The sequence below is a fragment of the Phocoena sinus genome, chromosome 18 (genome assembly GCF_008692025.1).
Source record: "Phocoena sinus isolate mPhoSin1 chromosome 18, mPhoSin1.pri, whole genome shotgun sequence".
NCBI classification, from domain to species: Eukaryota; Metazoa; Chordata; class Mammalia; order Artiodactyla; family Phocoenidae; genus Phocoena; species Phocoena sinus.
Genome location: NC_045780.1, coordinates 2,912,548 through 2,934,413, shown reverse-complemented (window position 1 = coordinate 2,934,413; position 21,866 = coordinate 2,912,548). Strand labels below are relative to the sequence as shown.

The 21,866-nt window shown below is 49.2% G+C and overlaps 1 protein-coding gene across 2 annotated transcripts in view; it reads left to right on the top strand.

Moving 5' to 3' along the window:
* Nucleotides 1-3,004: 3,004 nt before the first annotated feature.
* MIPEP (mitochondrial intermediate peptidase) overlaps nucleotides 3,005-21,866 on the top strand; it is a 133,205-nt gene continuing 114,343 nt past the window's right edge. Inside the window, exons 1-7 of one of the 2 annotated variants that reach the window (XM_032611434.1) lie at nucleotides 3,005-3,269; nucleotides 6,118-6,291; nucleotides 9,529-9,617; nucleotides 12,018-12,104; nucleotides 15,221-15,284; nucleotides 19,545-19,727; nucleotides 20,247-20,403. In XM_032611434.1, the coding sequence (XP_032467325.1) occupies nucleotides 3,132-3,269; nucleotides 6,118-6,291; nucleotides 9,529-9,617; nucleotides 12,018-12,104; nucleotides 15,221-15,284; nucleotides 19,545-19,727; nucleotides 20,247-20,403 (892 nt within the window). In that variant the 5' untranslated portion in view covers nucleotides 3,005-3,131. The remainder of the gene's footprint in view (nucleotides 3,270-6,117; nucleotides 6,292-9,528; nucleotides 9,618-12,017; nucleotides 12,105-15,220; nucleotides 15,285-19,544; nucleotides 19,728-20,246; nucleotides 20,404-21,866) is intronic. The other variant, XM_032611433.1, reaches the window with a different exon arrangement.

The window sequence follows — 21,866 nt, the reverse complement described above, 5'->3', positions numbered from 1 at the left end:
GTCGGGGGGCGGGGAGCGGTTATAACTGTCTCTCCATTCCCCCAAATCAGCTTGGTGAAGACATTATTTGATGATTTTACCACGTTAATTATATCACCACTGTCATAACCATAAAAAGGTGAAAGTAGGAAAGTTATTCCTAAAACTGAGTCTATAGAATTCGCTATCCTTCCAAGAGTAAATGTAAAAATGCCTGCTCTGCTCTATTACAGTGTATTTGATATGTTCCATCATTCCCGTGCTCTGAAGAATCCTTTGCTCGGGCGTTCCTTGTGGGGAGTGTTTTGGTATCATTTTAGTGCTCGAAGGAGCTGTGTGATGATGTATCTCCCATCTGAATTCCTGAGGACATTCCAGGGAAAGAAAAGGAAGTGTTTATTCCATCTGTGACTAATAAGAGTTTGGGCTGGTGACAATGGCACAGCCCAGGAAACTGCAGGACACTCTGCTCACTTTCTATCTTGGGTTTTCATCACCATTCAACTCAACAAACAGTTGTTAGTAAACTGTTTGCCAAACGTGACTGTTTTAGTTTCCCTCCGTGTCCACAGTTCCGTATCTGCAGATTCAACCAACCATGGTTGGAAAATATTTGGAAAAAAAAAAAAAATCAGGAAGTTCCAAAAAGCAAAACTTGAATTTGCCAACCTGGAAACTGCTGACATAGCATTTACACTGTACTAGGTAATTTAAGTAATCTAGAGGGGAACTGCCCTGTGTTCCAGCGAATAATCCCCTCCTAAAATTCTGGAAGCGTTAACTATGCTTATGTTAACTCCATACACTTTTCCATCAGCTGAGAGCAACTAATAAAGAAGCAAGAGGAGACAAGCCCAGTGCATATTCAAGCGACAGCATCTTCCAGACCACAGCCTGGGACTCTGACGGACTTACAGCCGTTCTCTCCACACGTCAGCCAAGTCAGCGCAGTTGTGACAGTATCTTCATTCCTTGGGAAAATGGGAATTTTCTGAGTTATCATTATAAGCAGTCAGCACTGCTATAGATGAAAAGGTGAAAAATTACTTGGTTTTGGAAAACTTTGGATATATGTGGAAATCATTTCTGTTTATAGGTATTTTATTGGCTTTCCTTAATGTATGTTTCTTCTACAACAGAGCCAGGACTCGGGTGAAGCACGTGAGACACCCCAAGTCCCCCACTTGCCTTGGCGCCCTAACGTTGGCCCAGCTGTAGGGACTGATCATTTTCTTTACTGAGCCAGAGTGTCCTTATGCTTTGGCTTCTTTCAATTGCAATAAGCCGAGCTGTTTTTCCCCAGTGTTAAGTCTGGTGTTGTTATGGACCAAACAATTCGTGTACTAACTCCCTTCTGTTTAGGGTCAGAACTTTATAGGTGAGATAGGCATAAAGGAAAAAAGTACAGTTTATGACCAGAATATTGGATACAAGCTTTCATAAAATTCTTTTTTTTTTTTGTTTTGCAGGGCAAATGTATAAGATGAAATGTAAAACATGTTATAAAGCACTTCAAAAGGATAAAGTTGATTGGGGAGGTGTCTGATCTGCCATTTGGAATTATCTCTCATCTGCTGTCTGTGGATCTGGTCTGCAGTTTTTACAAGTCTAACTACGCCAGGCTCCCTGAGACACAAGACACCTCGTTAACGTAGCACAAGCCAGCATCCTTTGAGGGTGTTTTTACGCTTCAATGTTTGCATTAAAAATGGTTAGGAACCATTCTGGGCTAAAGAAAAGCTCTCAGATTTGAAACTCCTTTTTAAAAAATATGATTAAGTAGTTTTGTCACATATATTGATGAATATTTTTACATGGCAGATTTGACATCTGTGTAAGGGCCTGCCGTGCAGGCCTGCGATGTGGGATGGCTGTCCCCAAGGACCAACCAGCCACAGACGATGCGGTATTAATCGCTACGGAGTTAGGACTTTGGGGATTTTAAATAATTTGGAATCTTTGATGAAAAAGTCCGCAGAAGATGAAATCGCGACTTACCGTATGTACACAAACAAACGCAGAATTTCTAGTAAGCGCACCCTGGCGCTTGCCTTTACTAAATTTTCATTGTTCTCTTTTTATCACTGGGGCTTTTTCTCCCCACCAGGCTACTCTGAAAACAAACTCCATTTAACAGTAAATTGTTGTGAGGACGGAAAGGGGCGGGTTAGAAGCCCGCCCCAGTTGGCCCTCGATTCTGGCTCTCTGGAACTTCAGAGAAGGTTCCGGGGCTGCTCACATCCAACAGGTGTTCCCAGGAGCAGACTCTACCTCAGGCCCACGCATTCAGGTGAGATACAAGGTTCCGTTAGCGCTGGTCCTTGGTACAGGGACACGAAGCATCCTTCCGCACGGCACGCAATGCCCTGCGCGCTGGGCGCTGGGGGACTGGATCGGGGCGTCCGGTTCCGCCCGAAGCCGAGGCCCAGCAGCAGCCTCCGCGCTGTCCTCCAACAGGGTCATCCTCACGGGCCGTACAGAGGATGCTCCGAGCGCTGCACAGCCTCTGCTCGCGGACACCGGGAGGGCGCCCCCCGGCCGCATCCCTCACCCTCTCCACCGCTGCCCTCCCGCCCCCGTACTCCCTCCGTCGGTGACTGCAGCTTGGCAGATTCCACCCCCCAACAAGCTGCGTTGTCGATTATGTTATCGATCACTGCGAGTTTACAGTCGATGGATGGAGGTCCACCGACAGCTCTGGCTGCAGGGCTGGGACGTGCGGGCGCAGTGCCTTGCGTCTCGCACCCTCCTGGAGCGGAGGCCTACGGAGGGCGATGGGTCTCGGTTCAGGGCGCCGGGCAGCGGTCGGCCTGCCGCCCACGTGTGTTCCCGGCAGCGGGTGCGAGGCTCGGCTCCGCGCAGACCCTGCCACCCGCCCGGCCACGTGGGAGGGCAGGGCGTCCTGCGGTTCCCCCTCCAGGCGCGCGGTGGCGCTAGACGCGGCGGCCCGGGAAAGCAGCGGGCGACGCTCTGGCCCTGGGGACACCGATGTGCGCTGGCCCCGCGGCCTCCTGCCTTTCCCGGAAGCGCGGGGTCACGTGGGAGGCGGGCGCTGCCGTGGAGACGCGGCGCCCTCTCCGACGGAGCTGCGGGCTGGGTAGTGGAGTCCGGTTTCGTGGGCCCTCGCGGCTCGGAGCGGCTGCCGCAGTGCGATGCTGTGCGCCCGGCGGCTGGGCGGCCTCGGGGCTGGGCTCCGGGGCCGGTGGGTCAGCACCAGCTGGTCCCCGGTGGGCGCCGCCTTCAACGTCCAGCCCCAGGGCCGCCGCCTGGACCTGTTCGGCGAGCGCCGGGTGAGCGGCCCGCGGGACCAGGGCGGGGGTCGTCGGGGTCCGGGCGGCGAGCCCGCCTCGCGCGGGAGGGAGGTGTCGTTTGCCCGGGGTGACCTTGCGGGCGGCCCCCCCCTCTCTGAGGGGCAGGTGCCGGGGGGCGGGGCGGCCCCAGGTTCGGGTCCAGCACCTGCCCAGCGAGGGCCCCAGGTGCAGTGGTCCTGAGCGCGTCCCCCGAACTCCCAGCGCTGTAGCTCAGACCCGACCCCAGTGAGGCGCGGGCCGCGCGGTGAGCTCACCTACGGCCTCGGTGTCTTGATACCAGGACCCGCTTCTGTCAATTAGTGTCATTAGTCTTTCCATTAGATGCCCGAAGTGACGTTATTAATATTTTCCCAAGCTTTTCGGCTTTGTTTCTTTTCCTTTAAAACACCGAGTTGGAGAAGAGTCTGTTGTCCTCTAAGGCGGTGCAGCCCATCCCGTAGATTTTTCCCACAGAAAATCACTGACTTCTTGTGTTGTTCCTAGTTGTTTGCGTATCCACGCGACCCGCTCGGTGTCTGGCATTCAGTAGACACTCATTATATTTTTCCTTTTTAAAATTTATTTTATTGAAGTCGAGTTGATTTACAATGTTGTGTTAATTTCTGCTCTACAGCGAAGTGACTCAGTTATACACATATACATCCTTTTTCGTATTCTTTTCCATGGTTTAGCCCAGGATATTGAATATAGTTCCCTGTGCTCTACAGTAGGACCTTGTTGTTTATCCATCCTGTATATAATAGTTTGCATCTGCTAACCCCGAACTCCCACTCCTTCCCGCCTCCACCGCCCACCTCCTGAAACTCATCATTGAATGATTGACTGAATTAAAGGTGAAAGGAAGGAAAGCTTGGAAGGGATTTACCTGTGCCTGCTTTACTTTGCGTTTATGGATTTTGCTCACTTTGCACTGTTACTTTTATTTTTGCCTTTTTAATTTTTTCATTATTTCTACTCTTGCTTTTCTTGGAAAGGTGAGTGTGGGATATAATTACAGTGAGGCTAATAATGTGAGTTTTTCTTATTTAACGCCCAGATTTCTTCGTCTTAAAATTATTTTTGAATGAAATTTGCTACACCAACTTCCATGGGGGTAAATAACGTTGGTACTGACGTAACTGGTGTGAGGACGAGCACAGCCTGTGGGCACTGAGCAAAAAGACGTGAGGGGTAAGCTTGGTTATGGGTGGATGAAATAGATCTAATTTTAGCTTTATTAATTTTTCTTTTGTACATCATAATTTTAGGTGCTGATATCAGATTTTCAAATACGTGAATTGGTTTTTGATTAAAAAAAGAAACCCGAAGGCTTATGTAGTTTTCTGGTATCACCATAACTTGGTAGGCTGAGATTTAGAATTCCCCGAGGAGTGTGGGGAGGTGTGCTGAGAAGTGAAAATAAAGTCTGTAATTGAGTCATATTAAATCATTGTAATAACCAAGTATATTTTTGGTCCTCATTCTGTTTTGCCGCTGCCTGTCTTTATTTTCTCCAACTCGTTAATATAGTTTGAAAAGAAGTTAACAACTTCCTGCATTCCTTCTTGCAGAAACAGTGGGCCTTGTCAGGCCTGAAAGCTTCGCCTCTTGGTATTTCCCGCAATTGACATGTTAAGCATCTCTTGATACAAAGCTGTCTACACAGCCGTCTGGCCCTGTTCATTTGCCTTATTCGTGAGTTCCTGCCTGTGGTGGGCCCTGCGTTGGGCAGCTGGTTAAAATGGCGAAGAGCGGGGTTCCTAGTCCCCGGAGCTGCCCTTCTGCAGAGGCAAGACTTTCCAACACCAGTTGCAGTCCACGAGCGTGGAGAACGTGTGGGCTTTAGGGATGCTTGGAGCAAGTTGAGGTTGTGGCTTTCCCACTGTTTGCTAGTGACCACAGACATGTTCATTTAACCTCTGCAAGTGTTACCTTATCTGTAAAAAGGTGATTGATAGTTTGTGCTCTAGGATTGTGTGATTTACACGGGAGAACCTGTGTAAAGTACATGGTACACTTTTGGCATGCCGTCGATGTGTAATAAGTGTTTGTGGTTTTTGTCTGCCTTCCTGGGCATCATAACAAGTGTGATCGAACCGGTACCAGAAGATGGTCCTTCCTTCCCATTAGACGGTGATTTTTATCTTTATCAAGGTGCTGAAGTGCTTTTGGAAGGTATAAAATTTGCTGCCCGTTTCCGCCTGTGACTTGGTTTAGCATGTTTATTAAATCTTTCTAAAATATATATGTACTCAGTAATCAACTCACCGTCCCTATTTTATTCTCTGTGGAGTGCTTGATGCTGTACCCTGGACCTCACTCAGTGCCGGGCAGGGTCTTGAGAACTTACTAACCTCGTTCCTGTGTCCGTGCTGTGAGACACAGCACATATTGTCATCCCTTCATGCCTGATGAAGAAATTAGGCCAAGGAGGAGAGAGAACTGGACCAGGGTCACACAGCTGGTAGCGGTTACAGCTGACATCTGTTAAATGCTTTCTGTGTGCCAGGCACTGTTAAAATGTTTTTTAAAAATGTGTATTGTTTAATCCTTGCCACTTCGTTAGTTAGGTTCTGTGGTAGTGACAGAGCTGGATTTTGAACCCATATCATTCTATTTTTGTTTTTTATAAAATAAGTAAAAATTGAAGAAAAATTACATTCTAAAACATTTTTAGTGTCATGTGGAATGTCGCGGGGAATGTGAAAGCGATACCTGTGATGACAGGTGTCACCATGATATGAGCTATCAATGAAAACCAAGATTTTGTTCATGAAAAAAGTATTTGTATTCAATACCCCCAGGTCATGTTTTTAGTTATCAGTGGAAACTGTTCTTTGGGTTTCAGGGCCTGTTTGGAGTTCCTGAGCTCAGCGCCCCGGAAGGATTCCGTGTCGCCCAGGAGAAGGCCTTGAGGAAAACGGAGCAGCTGGTGCGCCGCGTGTGCTCCGCGCCTCCTGGGCCCCAGACCGTGCTCATCTTTGACGAGCTCTCGGACTCCTTGTGCAGGGTGGCCGACTTGGTAAGACGCCGGGCATGGGCCGCAGACCACTTCTCACTTTTGCAAGTTAAGCTCAGTGTATTAGGTTCAGTACTGGACTGTAAAGTTAGGAATGTCTGAACTGTTTGAGAGCTCTTGGGTGTAATGGGTTATAGTGAAGCGTGCTGTTGAATGGGAAGAATGTACAGGAAAGGTCAGATTTCGTACTCGTACTTTAATATGTATATTTAATAAAATAGATATGTAATAGGTAATGGAAGAATGGTTATGCACGTGGCAAAGACTCTTTGTGTTACAGAGGTTCTTCATTTATAAAAATGTCTACCAAAATTCTAGTAGAACGTTTACCTGTACCTTTACAGTAAAATTAATCTTAGAAGAAAACTAGTTTTTATAAGCCTTTTCAGGAATGTCTTTTCTGATCCAAAATAAGGTTTTGACATCAAACTGATTGTATCAAAGGCGTCTTTTCCCCACGTTTTGAAGTTGAGATAGAAGTGCCCTCAGGTCTCTCCGCCAGCTGAGACGCCCACGGCCGAGGTGGAAGCAGGCTTCCCTCTCAGCCCAGGGTGGCCGCGACATCGTAGTGGCGCGCAAGTCCCCAGTCGTGGTCACGCCTGCTCCTGTCTGTACAGCTCGCTCTTCACGTTCATTCTACGCGCAGCCCCACCCTGGTCAGGCACTGGGAGTGTGGTCCGACCTCGTGGGGCTTATGTTCTGGTGCTGGCTGTTCTGTAGCTCTTGTTGGCACTGGACCCAGCTAAGAGCTTCACCTGGATTGACTGATGCAGCCTTCTGGGCATGTCTCCACCTGTCGACGAGGAAAGAAAGGCACTAAGAGGTTAAGTCCCCCGGCCCGTGAGTGGTGGAGCTGGGCTTCGCGTCTAGGCAGTCTGGCCGCAGAGGCCTTGCTCTCCACACTTCCAGGACTGCTGCCGCCCGGGCCGGATGGAACCTTACCTGGAGTGGCAGGAAGGTCGCCTCCCCATCTTGTGAGAAAGTGTTTATTTTCAAAATTATTACGCAGTAAAATCTGCTTCTTCTAAGGGATGGTGCAAGTCTGTGAACGTGGACTCTGTGCATGTAGCCGCCCCGCGGTCAGGCTGCGTAACTCTTCCATCACCCCCAGAACTCTCCCTGTGCGTCGCACCCACCTTGCCTCTCACCTCTGGCAACCTCTGATCTGTTCTCCATCCCCGTAGTTTGTCTTTTCTTAAGTATCAGGTAGGTGGAATCATATTTACCGTTTGAGGCTGACTTTCTTCACCAGGGTGGCAGCTCCCCGTCTGTGGTTTCCTTCTTCGAGAGCCTCCTTGCTCTCAGCATCTGCGCTGAGCCAGTAGCACCTCCGCTGTCCTAGACCCACTGCTGCAAGTTTCCCAGTTGTAAAGAGATGGGCAGAGTATCCACCCTGAAGGGCTTTCCTGAGGGGAAGTGAGCTGTGCCGCGGGCTCCGTAGTCAGCTCTTGCTTTTTCTGGGTTCGGGTTCTGTCCCTCCAGGATGTGCTCAGTGAGGGCTCGTCTTGTTGAGGGACGTGGGAGACGTACTGTCCTAAAAGAGGTTTCGAACTGTCTCTGCTTAACGGTGCCGCTGAAATCTGAAAGGAAAGCGCTGGTCAGCAAATTTCACTTATTTGTAATCGAGTATTGGCTTTTGCGGTCAGAAATCCCAGAACTTACTGGGTGTTTGTTGTCTTAGCCTCTGTCTTAATTAACCAGTGTTCTAGCATTTTTTCCACATTTCTACTTCTGCTCTTCCCTAAAAGATTTTAACTTCTCTGCCCCATAGCTTGCCCTATTTTTGAAGTTTTTTATATTTATGAAGTTTGATAATGTCTCATTCAAAAAGACTAGGATGTGATTTATACATGTAAATATTTGGGTCAAAAAGCTCAAAGAATCTTCTTCCTTTTTTGAATTTTTAAGATTTTACCGGCTAGTGAGATCAATACCATGTAAGGCATGAGTTTTATAAACTGGTCGTTTCGTTTTCTTTTTCTTTCTTAACACAGCCCCCGTGGAACTGTATTATTTTCACCGCTATCACAGACGAGTTTTAAAACGTTTGCTGGTGTTTTGAATTTTAATATTGATTGTAAACTGTGCAGCTTGCAGATGAGTAATTTATACAGCATCTTTTGAAGTTTACACAGCTCGCTTTTCAGGTGCCTGAGTGCAGGTGTTATCCTACTGTTACGTCAAATGTTGTATCAAACTATGGATCTGTCTGCTTCTGCATAAAAAACTCTTTGATCATGAAATTAGAGCATTTTACTTTGTGGTGATTTTATTTCACGTGTTAGCCGTATATGTTGTCTTCATGAGAATGAAGAAAATACGCAGGTTTTTGTAGTTTCCCTGCATTTCTTTTTTTTTTTTTTTTTTTTTTTTTTGCGGTACACGGGCCTCTCACTGTTGTGGCCTCTCCCATTGCGGAGCACAGGCTCCAGACGCGCAGGCTCAGCGGCCATGGCTCACGGGCCCAGCCGCTCCGCGGCACGTGGGATCCTCCCGGACCGGGGCACGAACCCGCGTCCCCTGCATCGGCAGGCGGACTCTCAACCACTGCGCCACCAGGGAAGCCCTCCCTGCATTTCTGTTTTGCAGTGTACTGCAGTTAACATGGAAACTAAAATCTAGTTTTATGGGATTTCGTTAAAAAAAAAATTAAAAGAGGGATTCTGGCTTAGTTAAATTCTAAGGTCAGTATAGCAGCTCTAGTCCTGAGCCTGGTTGGCTGCACCTGGGGATCCCTATTTACTCAAAGGCAGTCTTTGTTCTCCGCACAACGGCTGGAATGCACTTAACTCAGCCTTGAAAAGACACCAGGTGTGAGTGTTAACTAGAAGCGCCTCCAAGCGGTGTTCCCGGGAGCCGTTCCCGGGAGCCGGGTAGGAACGCTTCGGTAGAAAGCTCGGGATTATTTGAAGCGAGAGCCTGCTCTTTTGAATGATTAGAGGTAGGAAGAATTCACTTGGTTTTTACATTTGCAGGAGGGAGGCTTCTCTAAAATAAAGTCACTAAGAGTATTTTGGAATGTATTAGGAAATGAAACGGACTTGGTTCCCGGGAATAACAGAATTAAGGAATGTTCAGGAAGAAGCTGCTCCTCCCGCCGTCTTAGGAAAGTTCCAGTAATGGAAATTCCTGGTCAAGGCAAATGGCACATTTTAAAGCTCACGTTTTCATTTTCACCCTCAGACCCTGGAAGCAAGCTTCCCATCAAATGCCCTCTTGCTTTTGTCTCCCCTCCATTAGGCCGATTTTGTGAAAATCGCTCACCCCGAGGCAGCATTCAGAGAGGCCGCGGAGGAAGCTTGTCGGAGCATTGGCGCCATGGTGGAGACGTACGTCTGCCCCTCCTCCCGGACCGTGCTGGGCCGCGGGCTCCGGGTCTGTGCCCCAGGTGGTCTGTGTGCAGGGCTCGCCCGCTGGCGGGGGATGGGGCACGGGGTTGGTGTGTGAGCCACAGGGCTGCCCGGGGTGGGCGGATGGGGGGAGCCCGCGGCCTGACTCTGGGCCGCCTCCCTGTCTGCCGTCCCTCGGTTTCCTCACTGGTCAGGGGGGTGGTGGAGTGATCTGCGTCTCAGGGCTGCTGGGAGGAGGACGAGGCGGCAAATGCAGAGTGCTTGTGGTGCGGGGGGGCACGCGGCGGACACCCGGGGCCTCGTTCTCCTCGTTGAAGGGGTCGTCAGCGTCTCGGGGGCGGGCAGCGCCAGCTGGCACATGGCCGTGCGGTGGGATCGCTGTCGCCCTGGAGCTGTGGCTGCAGGGCAAGAGGTCAGCGTGGTCACCTCTGCCCGGTGGCCGTGCGGTCCCCTTGGGGCTGGGATTTGGGGCATCGGGGCCCATCGTAAAGGCAGTCTGGGAGCTGCGGCAGGCGCAGGCTGGGGTGAAGTCTGTCACTTGAAAGGGATTAGGAGTAAATGTAAGAATACTGGTCAGAGTAACGGGGACGGGGTGGGGCGCCCACCAGGACGGGGGTCAGCCAGTGCGGGCGCCCGGCCCCCCCGGCTGGAAAGACCTCGGGACCTGTGCCCCCCAGCCCAGCGGAGGCCCCCCGTCCCCCGGGGCTCGCGTGGGGTGTGCGGCTGCTGGCCGGTGCCCCCGGCAGCGTTTGCCCTTTGGGGATGGTGCGTGCGAAATTTGCCTCCTTGAACGGGAAAGCTGGTCCCTGCAAACTCCAGACCCTGGCGTGCTGAAGGCGCTGGAGCCGAGGGCTGCTGCGGAGGTGAGCGAGAGCGCCCGGCCCCTGCCTGGGGCCTGCGTGCTGCGTCGGCGGACCTGGGCTGCTGGTTCCGTGGGGGGACAGTGGGCGCCTCGGTAGGTAGAGAGGTGGTGTCGGAGGCTCGGCCCGCGGTCCCCCCTTGGCCGTGGAGCGCAGCTCAGTCTTTTGCTGGGACCGGGCCCTGCCCCCCCGGGGGGGCGTGGGTGCTGCCGAGGGACCTGGCCATCGTCACCGGACAGAACCCAGAGCCTTGCCCTCCGCCCTCCTGAGCGCTGGCTCCTTCTCTCCCGTAGCCTGAGCTGCACCCTAACTGCCCAGGGCAGCTTTGAATAGGATGCCTTCCGGTGCCCGAGTAGAATCGACTGACTTTCCAGTGGTGGGAAAGCAAGGATAAAGCTGGATGTATTTGTTTAGAATTAATGCCAAATATAGACTAAAATACAGACTTTATCTCAGAGTCCTACAATGTAGGACACGATATGGGAGATCTGCTCAAACCTCGGACGTGGGTCCGGCCGGCCACCTCGGAACGGCTGCCCTTGGATGTGGGTGGCCGGGGGCCGAGCAGCCAGAGGAGGCAGCGGTCCTTGCTGACCTTCTCCCGGTTCCTGGGGCTGAGGCCGAGCCTGCCCCCGTGCTGAGCATTTCTCGGGCCGGCGGGGCTGCCTTGGTCCCTCAGGTTCAGGGTGGCCCGTGAGCACCGTGGTGACAGAGGCCCCTCGGTTCGTATGAACCTGCAGGGGTTTGATTGTGTGTGAGCTGCCCGGGGAACCTGACCGCCCACGAGCCCCTGAGTGGACCTGGCGGGCGGCGCTTAGCCCTTGCCCTTCCCCGAGGCAGGAGCCTGGCCCGCACTGTGCTCTTGGGAGAGGGACTCAGGAGCTCTCGGTGGTGCTGGGTGGGCCGGGCCCGAGTGCAGCCGTAGACAGTAGCCGCCTCCTCTGGGAGTGGGGGCTGTGCCCAGCGTCTCGTTGAACCCTGGGGGCCACCAAGGGTCTAACCCTTTCGGACCAAGGGCACGGTAGCCGGGGCCCACGTGGCTGCAGGGTGTGGCTCTGAAGCCTGTGCCCTCGAGCTGTCCCCGGTGTGGACCTGCCACTCCCGCTGGTGAGCCAGGGCAGCCCAGGCTGGGCGCCCAGTCAGGACTGCAGGTCGTTCCTCCCCTCCCATCCCCGCTCCTCTCCTGTTAGAGAAACCAGTGGTCCTTGGCATGTTTGCTGACGCGGCTGGTTCTCAATGGAAGCGGGGTCACGTCCTGTCTGCTCTTCTGTCCCCAGCTGTGGACTGTGGCTTTAAGTTTGTGCTTTTACTTTCCAGGACAGTTAGTACTAACACACTTCCCGTCCCTTAGTACCTGCGGTTATGCCATTCCTGGTCCAAAGGAAGAAACAAAACAATACCCCAAACCTTTGGCCTCTGGCCATGTGGATGCTGGAACTTGACACCATTCTCTTCACGTAAAGCAAAAAAGGAAGGTACTAGAAAATCATTTAATTTTTTTTATTTGTAATTTTTCTAGGTTGAACACAAATGTGGAATTGTATCAAAGTCTGCAGAAATTATTAGCTGATAAAAAACTTGTGGATTCCCTTGATCCAGAAACCAGGTACTGCTTCCTTTGCGTTCATCGCGGTTGTGACTGTGGAGCTGAGCTTGAAAGCCGTTCCCTCGGTGTCCCTGCGCTCACAGCCCCTCTGTCCGGACAGTTTCTCCCCTTGCGGCGAGTCCCGCACCCTCCTTGGACGCCACTCAGACGGTGTCTCCTCCGAGAGCTCTGTGCCTGTCTCACCCCGGCCTCCTGCCCAGCTCCACTTCTCTCCGTCCTCAGGCTCCCAGCCTTCTCTCCTCTGCCCGTTTGTCAGCTCAGCTTTCCCACCCGCTGGACGGGAAGCTCCTCGAGGGCAGGGCCTGGTCTGATTTGTTCACTGCTGCATCTTAGCACCCCACAGCCGCGGCCTGCAGCAGGGCCCTCTCCAGGGAATGGATTCCTATGAGCAGTTGACGGTTCCATTTTAGCTGCATTCCTAAAGTTCCGTCATTGCTACAGCAGGAGTTGAAAGCAGAGTGCTTTTATTTACTGGTGGATGTCAAGATCCTTGAAATGGTTGGCTTTGGTTCATACCATTTATGATTCTGAATTGAAAAGACCTAACTGAGTACACAAATATATTTGATACAGGACTGTGGATATTACATTTCTTTGCTCAGATTTATTTATTTATAAAACGTGGTAGTTTGTCGTTAACCTGCCTATATGTTATTTGTGTCATGGCACAGAGACGAATGTCTTTCCCTGCCTTTTGCACTTGTTTATCTCCTTTTTCTTTATGGGATGCTTACTTGGCCCCGTCTGCTTCCTCCTCTGTTGTCTGTGTCCGTACGTGGCCTGTGACCCCAAGTGAAGCCCAGCCCACAGGGGTCAGTCAGCGGTGGTGTCTCGTGTTGATCTGGTGTACGAGTGATCATGCCGTGTGAGAAGCAGGGAGGGGTTGTCTTCGCCTGTCTGCCTGTAAGCGGTTACCTGTGGTCCTGTTTCAGTTCATTGATCCTGATGCTCAGGATATGGGTAAAGCTGGCTGTATAATCACAGCAGTGGGTCTTTATTATAATTTTAGGTTTGAGCATTATTACCTTCGTTAGCAAAATGAGTAAAAGTTGAATGCCTGCTAATTGTGCTGGATTTGTACCGAGCTGCTGCTGACTTTGAGTAACAACAGGTTGTTCATGATCTGACTTTACTAACAGATTTGCTTTCCCATATTTAATGTATAAAAATGGAAGTAGACTGGCAGACCATTTGAGGTACAAAGGAGTTGTGCTAATTGGGCGTGTACCACATTTCTAGATGTTACTAAGATGCCAATAGGATTTTTATTTTTATAAATATTTTTTATTTATTTCTGGCTGTGTTGGGTCTCTGTTGCTGGGCGCGGGCTTTTCTCTAGTTGCGGCGAGCGGGGGCTACTCTTCGCTGTGGTGCACGGGCTTCTCATTGCGGGTGCTTCTCTTGTTGCAGAGCACGGGCTGTAGGCACGTGGGCTTCAGTAGTTGTGGCACACGGGCTCAGTAGTTGTGGTGCGTGGGCTCTAGAGTGCAGGCTCAGTAGTTGTGGCACACGGGCTCAGTAGTTGTGGCTTGCGGGCTCTAGAGCACAGGCTCAGTAGTTGTGGCGCACGGGCTTAGTTGCTCTGCGGCATGTGGGATCTTCCTGGACCGGGGCTCGAACCCGTGTCCCCTGCATTGTCAGGCGGATTCATAACCACTGCGCCACCAGGAACGCCCACGAGTTCAGTATTTTGATTCCCCTGGTCCCTGATGGGAAAGTAAATCATCTTAAATTAGCTTATAACTAAAAAGGGAAAGATGGGGACTTGACTGGTGGTGCAGTGGTTAAGAATCCGCCTGCCTTTGCAGGGGACACAAGTTCGATCCCTGGTCCGGGAAGATCCCACATGCAATGGAGCAGCCAAGCCCGTGTGCCACAACTACTGAGTCTGCGAGCCACAAGTACTGAGCCCGCACACCTAGAGCCCGTGCTCTGCAACAAGAGAAGCCACTGCAATCAGAAGCCCGTGCACTTCAGCGATGAGTAGCCGCCTGTTCGCCGCAACTAGAGAAAGCCTGCACGCAGCAGCAAAGACCCAATGTGGCCAAAAATTAATTAATTAATTTAAAAAAAAAATAAAAAGGGAAAGATGAACTTGTAAGTATAAAATATCACCGGAGAAAATTACTGAAAAGTTGCCCCTTGCTTTAGATGTTATCCAGGATACTTTATGTTCTGCTGTTGCTTTTTTATTACTGCTAATACTTGACATTAGGGTGAAATTGTTACATTAAGGAAAGGTTCGGAAAATTCGGGCCTGTTGTGAAGTTTGCGGATGCATTTACGATCATTAAAAACCGGATTTCTACAAAGCACACCGGTACCCATTCTTGAAATGGCCATCTTCCCTCCTAAGTCTAAGCAAACGTAGCCCAAGGGGAAGAGGATGGTGGCGTGAAGCTGATGAAGAGTCTGCTTTTTGATAGCAGGAGAAAAAGGTGATGTTTCAGATATTGCTGACCTGTTGAAGGGTATTGCTGACGGTCTTTGAACTCCCTAAGCACTTTATTTGTACCCCTGTTAGGAAACTTATTATTTCTTTTGCCTTGTGTTCATTCATTCAAAAAGTACTTATCCCCGTCTGGGCCACGCCTTACGGGTGAGCAGAGTATCGCTCTGTTCGGTACACATGCTGAGTAGGAAATGTGCTACAGTTACGCAGGGTTCAGGCAGCATGTGTATGTCCCACAAGGACTTAATTTGGTGCGTTGTGTATCGTTTGCAGCAGATACTCTTGAAGGAAAGACAGTTGAAAAGATGTACATTTTTTCCTTTCTAGAAAACGGAAAATTTGGCCTTGTTGGAGTAATTGTCATTCATTGTCAGTTTAAGACTTGTTGTATAGTTAGCACGGTGTATCTGATACCAAATCATCCATAGGAAAGCTTAAAACCCAGTCAGTCAGCCAGCTGTTTTGCCTGACTTCTAAGATGTTAAGCTCCTGGTTTCAAGCAAACAAATGTGTGTGTGTGTGTGTGTGTGTGTGTGTGTGTGTGTGTTGAAACATCCGGCTTTTGGGCAGTAAGGTTGGAAAAGATGGATTTATTTTGCAAAAAACTGATTTTTGTTCATAATTATCATTACCTGTTCTAACCTGTCACCTATTTTATTTACAGGCGAGTGGCCGAACTGTTTATGTTTGATTTTGAAATCAGTGGAATCCATCTAGACAGAGAAAAGGTAACCTTGTTTTTTGGCTCCTCTTGTTTTACTGATATCTAGTTGGTATATTGTTGATGTGGTTCTTGTATGTTGCTTGAATTTCCATATTATAAAGACACCTTGGTCGGTTACGTTATAAAATTCTCCTGGAAGTTGTATTTGAACATAGTGCCCTCTGGAAGTTGGCCTGTCACCCAAGATAATTCAGAGTTAAGAAATGACTTGAGGCAGGGCATTTTAGGTGTCATGGAAGTGGGATGAGATGGGCCGTATCAGGAAGGCCAGCTAGTGAGTAGGAAAGCTGGCGCTGTTGAAGATTAGGGTCTGGTTGCAGAAGTACAGGAAGTATTGTTGAGACCCAGTGCAGGTGTGTTTGTTGATGTAATACCTGTCTTGGACAGACCCCCATAGTTTCATTCTGAAAGCAGTAAGCATGGGTTATACCATGTTGAAACTGGGATGGGAGGGGCCTTCTTTGTCCAGACCCCTCATTTTACATGTGTGGGAACAAGGCAAAGCGATCTGTTCAAGTTCCCATCCTTTGTCCTGAGGATCTCTCACCCTGGCTGCTGCTCTTCTAGAACGTGACATCCCAATGCGCGCTTATTCACTTCAGTGTTAAGCTCCGGGCCGGGAGAATGGGATGGTCCAACCAGCACCCAAAGAGCTGCCTGCTCCAGCGTCTCGCCCTGCCTGCCTGCAGCCTAGACTGTTACAGTGCCTCTTTCTTTTTTAGATAAATATGTTTCTCCTGGTAAATATACGATAAAGCCACTTACCTATTAACAGAGATTGGTTTATCAAAGTGTCTTGGAAAGTAGAGGGCAGGATATTGAGAATACGTGTCACATACATAGATGCTGTCATTTTGGTTGGTGCTGAGTGTGAGTAATTCTGAGGCTGCTCACATGTCTGTGTACTGGTGTGGCCTTAAGGGCTCAACATGTGACTCCTGGCCTAACCCAGCCGTCCCCAAGGCTGATAGGCTCTACTGCAAACTCAGATTGCCTGAAATGGACACATTTGCCCCTTTCCAGACCAGTTTGTTATTAATACTTCTCTGTACCAATAATGCCACCATTCTCTGAGTCACCCAAATCCAATTTTGGAGTCAGTTTGCATTTTTTTCCATTCTCAGTGCTTTCATATCTCAGTGACCAAGTCCTTGGATTGTTTCTGTAGGGCTTCACTTGCCTCTCCGCATCCCCAGAACAACTCACCTTGATCCTTATCACCAAATACCTGGGCCATCCTAAAAGCCATTGTCTTCCTACACCCATTATAAGTAACAGTGATTAAGCATTTGCTCTTTAAAGCACGTATTTCTCATCAGATCTTCATAACAGCTTTGAGGTTGGTACTACTACTATTCCTGTTTCATGGGTGAAGACGCTTAGGCACCTAGAGGTCATGTGATTTCCCCAAGGTCACAGAGCTTGTAGGTGGAGGAGGCTATTACATAAGCCAGGCCGACTCCACGGCCTGCCCAGCTGCCCTGCCTGCAGGCCTTCTGGCGGTCAGTCTAACCTCTGTCTGACCATTGGAGTACTTTCCTTAAAGCGCTGATTCAGTTGTTACTCTCCCACCCAGAACCTTCCAGTGCCTTCCCATTGCCTACTGAAGGAGTATGAATGGTAATTAATACATAGAATCCCCCGCTCTCCCTGCCCCTACCCCCGTGTTACTCATGGCACTGCCCTCCCTGCTCTGGTCCTCTGTCCCCTCTGGGTTTGCCTGTCTGAAATCCCCATTAAGCCTCATCTTCAGGCCATGGTGTCTGCAAAGCTGTTCTCAACCCCGCAGGTGGAATTTTGTATTCATCCGCACGCACGGTTTACTTCACACATGCGGCGTTTACCTTTAGGTTGTTATTACTGCGTTGCTTATCTGAATCACAGGCCTCTCAAGGACAGGGAGTGTGGGTTCTCTTTTTTCACGCACGGGAGTGTCAGGCTCGACAAAATACTGTGTGAGAATCACAATGATGCTCACCAACATTAACCAGATTCGATATTTTCAGGAGGAAGTTTTGCTCTTAGAGAATCTGGCAGAATAGTTTTATTATTTTGTAGAATCTTCATGAAAGATGTTTTCGAAACTTTATTAAAAAGTAGCATGTCAGGTCAAGGTCAGCTTCACCAGCACTGACTTTGCTGCTCTTATCTAACGTGTGTTCTTAATAGGACAGCTGCCCCTCCTAGCAGGTAAGTCCCTGCGAGCCCACCCACAGTGAAGATGCAGTAACGTAAACCTGCTGAACTCTGTGTTGTCACTTCAGTGTCTGTTGTCAGAGGTGCTCCACTAGGACAGGGGGCAAGGGAGACAGCACACTTTTAAGAGAGCTTGAAATGAAGCCGCTAACATAACCTACAAACCGTAAAGGCCTACGTTCTTTCTGTATTCTTTCCAGGTCATTCCTTACTTACATTTTAGGGTCTCATGAATACAATTAAAAATTAAAGGAAGTGTGTTCCTCAGCAGTCATTTAATAAATGCAACAATCTCATAGCATTCTTAGAGCTCCGAGTACCACGTGTTTAATTATGTCCAAATGATGAAATGATATGCTTAGCAGACTGTTGGTGAAGTTGGGAAATAAACCGTTTTTATTTTTCCAGGGATTGTAACAGGTGATGAACTCCTTGAAATAACTAATTTTATCACTTTTTTTTTTAAATAGTAAAAGCTTTGAGGAAAGTTTTTGGAACTGTAGTATAATTTCCAGATGTCTTTCTTTTTTGTTATTCCACTGGTCACCATTAGGGGGTGACAGATCGCCATATCAGAAAGAAAACGGGCAAAGAGAACAGTCTGGATGATAAAGGTGTAGGAGTAGCTGAAAGCTTATGTTTCCTATGAAGTTTGAATTGTCTGTATTGAAATTTTTTGTTATTAAAATGCACTAAGTTTTTTCCGGCAGCTTAGCAGGGGTGCATCTGCGTCATACATAGTTACCTTTTAAAACTACTAGTGCTGCCTAATCATTTGTTAGGGTCATCGCGTAGATTAGAACCTGTCAATAGCTGTCGACCCCCTTGCCGGGAAGCTTGCCTGTGATTTCACCTGAAGCCCGTCCTGAGCCCAGGTCTGGATGCCTGTCTAGTTTTCCTGTAACAAGTGCCTGAAAATTCACCCCTTGTTCCCGGGGGGACCTGGCCAGTGACGTGGACCTCAGTTTTAAGGACCTCGTCCCGAACATTTGTGGCGCCCCTTTGATGGCACAGGTTTCCTCAGGAGGTGGTGTCCTAGGGGTGTGACTGACGAGGAAACCCACCCCATTCTGTCACTGTCACTGACGGCCTGAGGCCTGACGGTGCCAGCCGTGGGGCTGGGGGACGTGGTCTTGCCCCAGCAGCCCCGACTCCAGCCCTCCTCACCTCTCTGCTGCTGTCCTGCTGTAGCCCCGCAAGTGGGTGCCCAGCAGAGCTTCGGAAGTGCCCCTTCGCGGCACTTCAGCGAAGAACTGCGTTAATTATATCTTCCTTCCCCTGCCCTTGTATCTGATCTTTTAAGACTGAGAATATTTTCTAATCTGCCCTTCAAATACTTCCTGTGTTTAGTCTCAAAATACTTTTAAGTATCGTATCAAACAGATTCAGCTACTCCCTGGCTCACTTAACTAAGAGGTTTTCAGCGCCAGGGGAGGACCTGGACTTCCCAACGTTGTTAATTTCACAGATGCGTTGTATAACCCAGACTTTGAATAGAACTCTAGAAGTCACATACGTCTTAAAGCCTAGAAGCACTAAAAATCCGTAAGATAACTTTTTGGTCAGGATATTAAATATCTTTCGAAAGTAGAGTTAACATTTGTAGTACATCACTGTGTGCTAGACATTTATGGGGCTCCCCTGGTGGCGCAGTGGTTGAGAGTCCGCCTGCCAGTGCAGGGGACACAGGTTCGAGCCCCGGTCTCGGAGGATCCCACATGCCGCGGAGCAGCTGGGCCCGTGAGCCACAATTGCTGAGCCTGCGCTCTGCAACAAGAGAGGCCGCGATAGTGAGAGGCCCGTGCCCTGCAATGAGGAGTGGCCCCCACTTGCTGCAACTGGAGAAAGCCCTCGCGCAGAAACGAAGACCCAACACAGCCATAAATGAATAAATAAAATTAAACATTTACGATACAAATTATATTCAGTATTCATTTTATCACTTAATATATTTAGTATCTTATTAAATTATAATTCAGCTATATATGTTGCTTTGCTGTCTTCATAGATCACCTATTAAGTTGTGAAATATTACTTAAATAACCTTTATTACTGCCACTACGTACAGCGTAAAAGAGCAGTAGACCTGAACGTTAAAATCTTGGATCTGAGCAGCGCGTTTCTCATGGGAACCCACTTTCCCAGCAAGATTGAGAAGCATCTCCTGCCGGAACACATTCGGCATCACTTCGAGCAGGCCGGGGACCATGTGCTGGTGGATGGTCTGCGTACAGAAGTGCCGGATGACTTGGTACGTGTGCTCCATCCTTCATGCAGTTTGGTCCCCGTACCGGGGCCACGTCTGTTGTGACCCCCAAATTCAGTGATAAGATAGTCACACCTTTAAAAATACGTTAGTGTCACTAAGCACGAAAACTTGAACTGGGGGTTATTAACTCTGTGAATGCTTTGCATAGTGAAAATGGTTTGATTACTCCTGTTTAATAAAGGGCTCCTCATTTTCAAAGTGTGATGAACAGCAGCCGTGATGGCCATTCTAGGGACTCAGACTTTAATTGCAGGTAGTTTTCACGTCACCTGGTTAAAGGTGCTTCATGGCACATGTGTTGGCTAAGATTTGTGCCACCCTGCCCCGTAGTAGCGAACCCAGTCGAGTATGATTTGTCTCCCATACCAGTGATGAATTCAGAAGCTTTACTCCCTTTGTGGAGACCATTATTCTAAGGCTGGGGGAGGTACCCTATATTATTATGGTGTAGGACTTTGTACTGCGTGTGGATGTCTTTTACCTTTCACTTTCTAAACATAGGTGCGAGAAGCTGCTTATAAAATTTTTCTTTATCCCAATGCTGGTCAATTGAAATGTTTAGAAGAATTGCTCAGCAACAGAGATCTTCTGGCAAAGTTAGTGGGGTATTCTACATATTCCCACAGAGCTCTCCAAGGAACAATGGCTAAAAATCCAGGTGAGCCTGTTTCTCCAGCTTTAAGGACAAAGTAGGGATTTTATGAGGCTGAACTTATGACTTTAAACAGCTATAAATTGCTGTTCTATTTTTCATATAGTCAGAGACCAGTTACTGAGATTTCTGCTTCTTTATTAGGAAGAATTTTTAAATAGAGCTAATAGCTTGGAATGTATTCTGCCCAACCTATGTATTTTTATGTACACGTTGAGAGCAAATCATACTTAAAATTTCACTGATGATGATTTGAATTGTTTTCATTTTAACTCAGCTGGTTTCTGTGCTGAGCCTAACCGGATTGGTTAGAATTAGTGTCAGAGAGAATATTTCTGCTGAAGTCAAGGTTCAGTGTAGGCTGGGTCATGTAAAAACCCATCCTTTCAGAGAGAAGAGGGCTGCTTCGCAAAGTTGGTGCTGGGGCGGGCGTGGGGGGAGCATCTCCTGGGTTTGCTCCGTCCAGTTCTCTATGATTTATGATCTTTAGGGGAGAATGGTTTGCAATGAAAACGATACAAATGTATATAGCGTATCTTTCAAAGGTGTGTAGTAAATTACAGTTACATTTTAGACACTGAGTTCCGGGTAGGGTGGCCTCGATGGTGGGGCTGTTCAGACCCAGGTGTGTTGTAGGGGTTGGGTCTGCATGGCTTGGTGACGGGCTGAGTGGGGGGAGCAGATGGCCGTGGACACCCGGGGTCTCTGGCCGTGCGTCGGAACAGACGTGCCGATCGCGGGGTCGGGGGACACTGGGAGGGGCTCTGTGCTGTCTCTGTCCCTCCCGTGTTCCCCGCGGTGTCCGTAGCTCCTCGGAGGTTTTCTTGAACCCAGCCCGCCTTGTTTCTTTCTCGTGCACGCCGTCCCCTCGGCCTGGCCTCACTCCCGCCAGTCAGCCGTGGGCATGTCTCCCGCACTCGAGGCCTGCTTGCTGCCTGCGTGTCTGTCCGTCAAAATCCTATCCAGGGTGTCAGTGCTGGGCTCCCACCGCCCTCTCCATGAAGCCTGTTAAAACGTTTCCACGTCCCTTGGGCTCCTTCGTCCCTGAACTCATAGAACACTTAAATTTGTGTTATATACTTCAGCTCCCAAACAGGTATTCTGTCCCCTCGGGTGCTTTTCCGCAGTCACTGTTGTCACCACGTTGTTATAATGACGTCTTATTATTTTATACGATATGTAATAGTTATATAATGCCTACTCTGGGCCGTTGTTTCCTTTCATTCCTCTGTAGCCGTGTGAGATAGACGGTTGTATCCACTTCACGGATGAAGAGCTGCAGGTCAGGTCGATTGCTAAGACGTGGCAGAGCTCAAGGCCAAACCCAGGCTCTCGATTCATGCTCCTCCATCGGCCGCCTGAGACCACATGCCCCTTTTTCTGTGTCACCTGCATCGGCTCTTTCAGTTCATTGGTTCGACAGATACGCACTGAGCGCCCGCTGTGTGCCAGATGTTACTCTAGGCGCT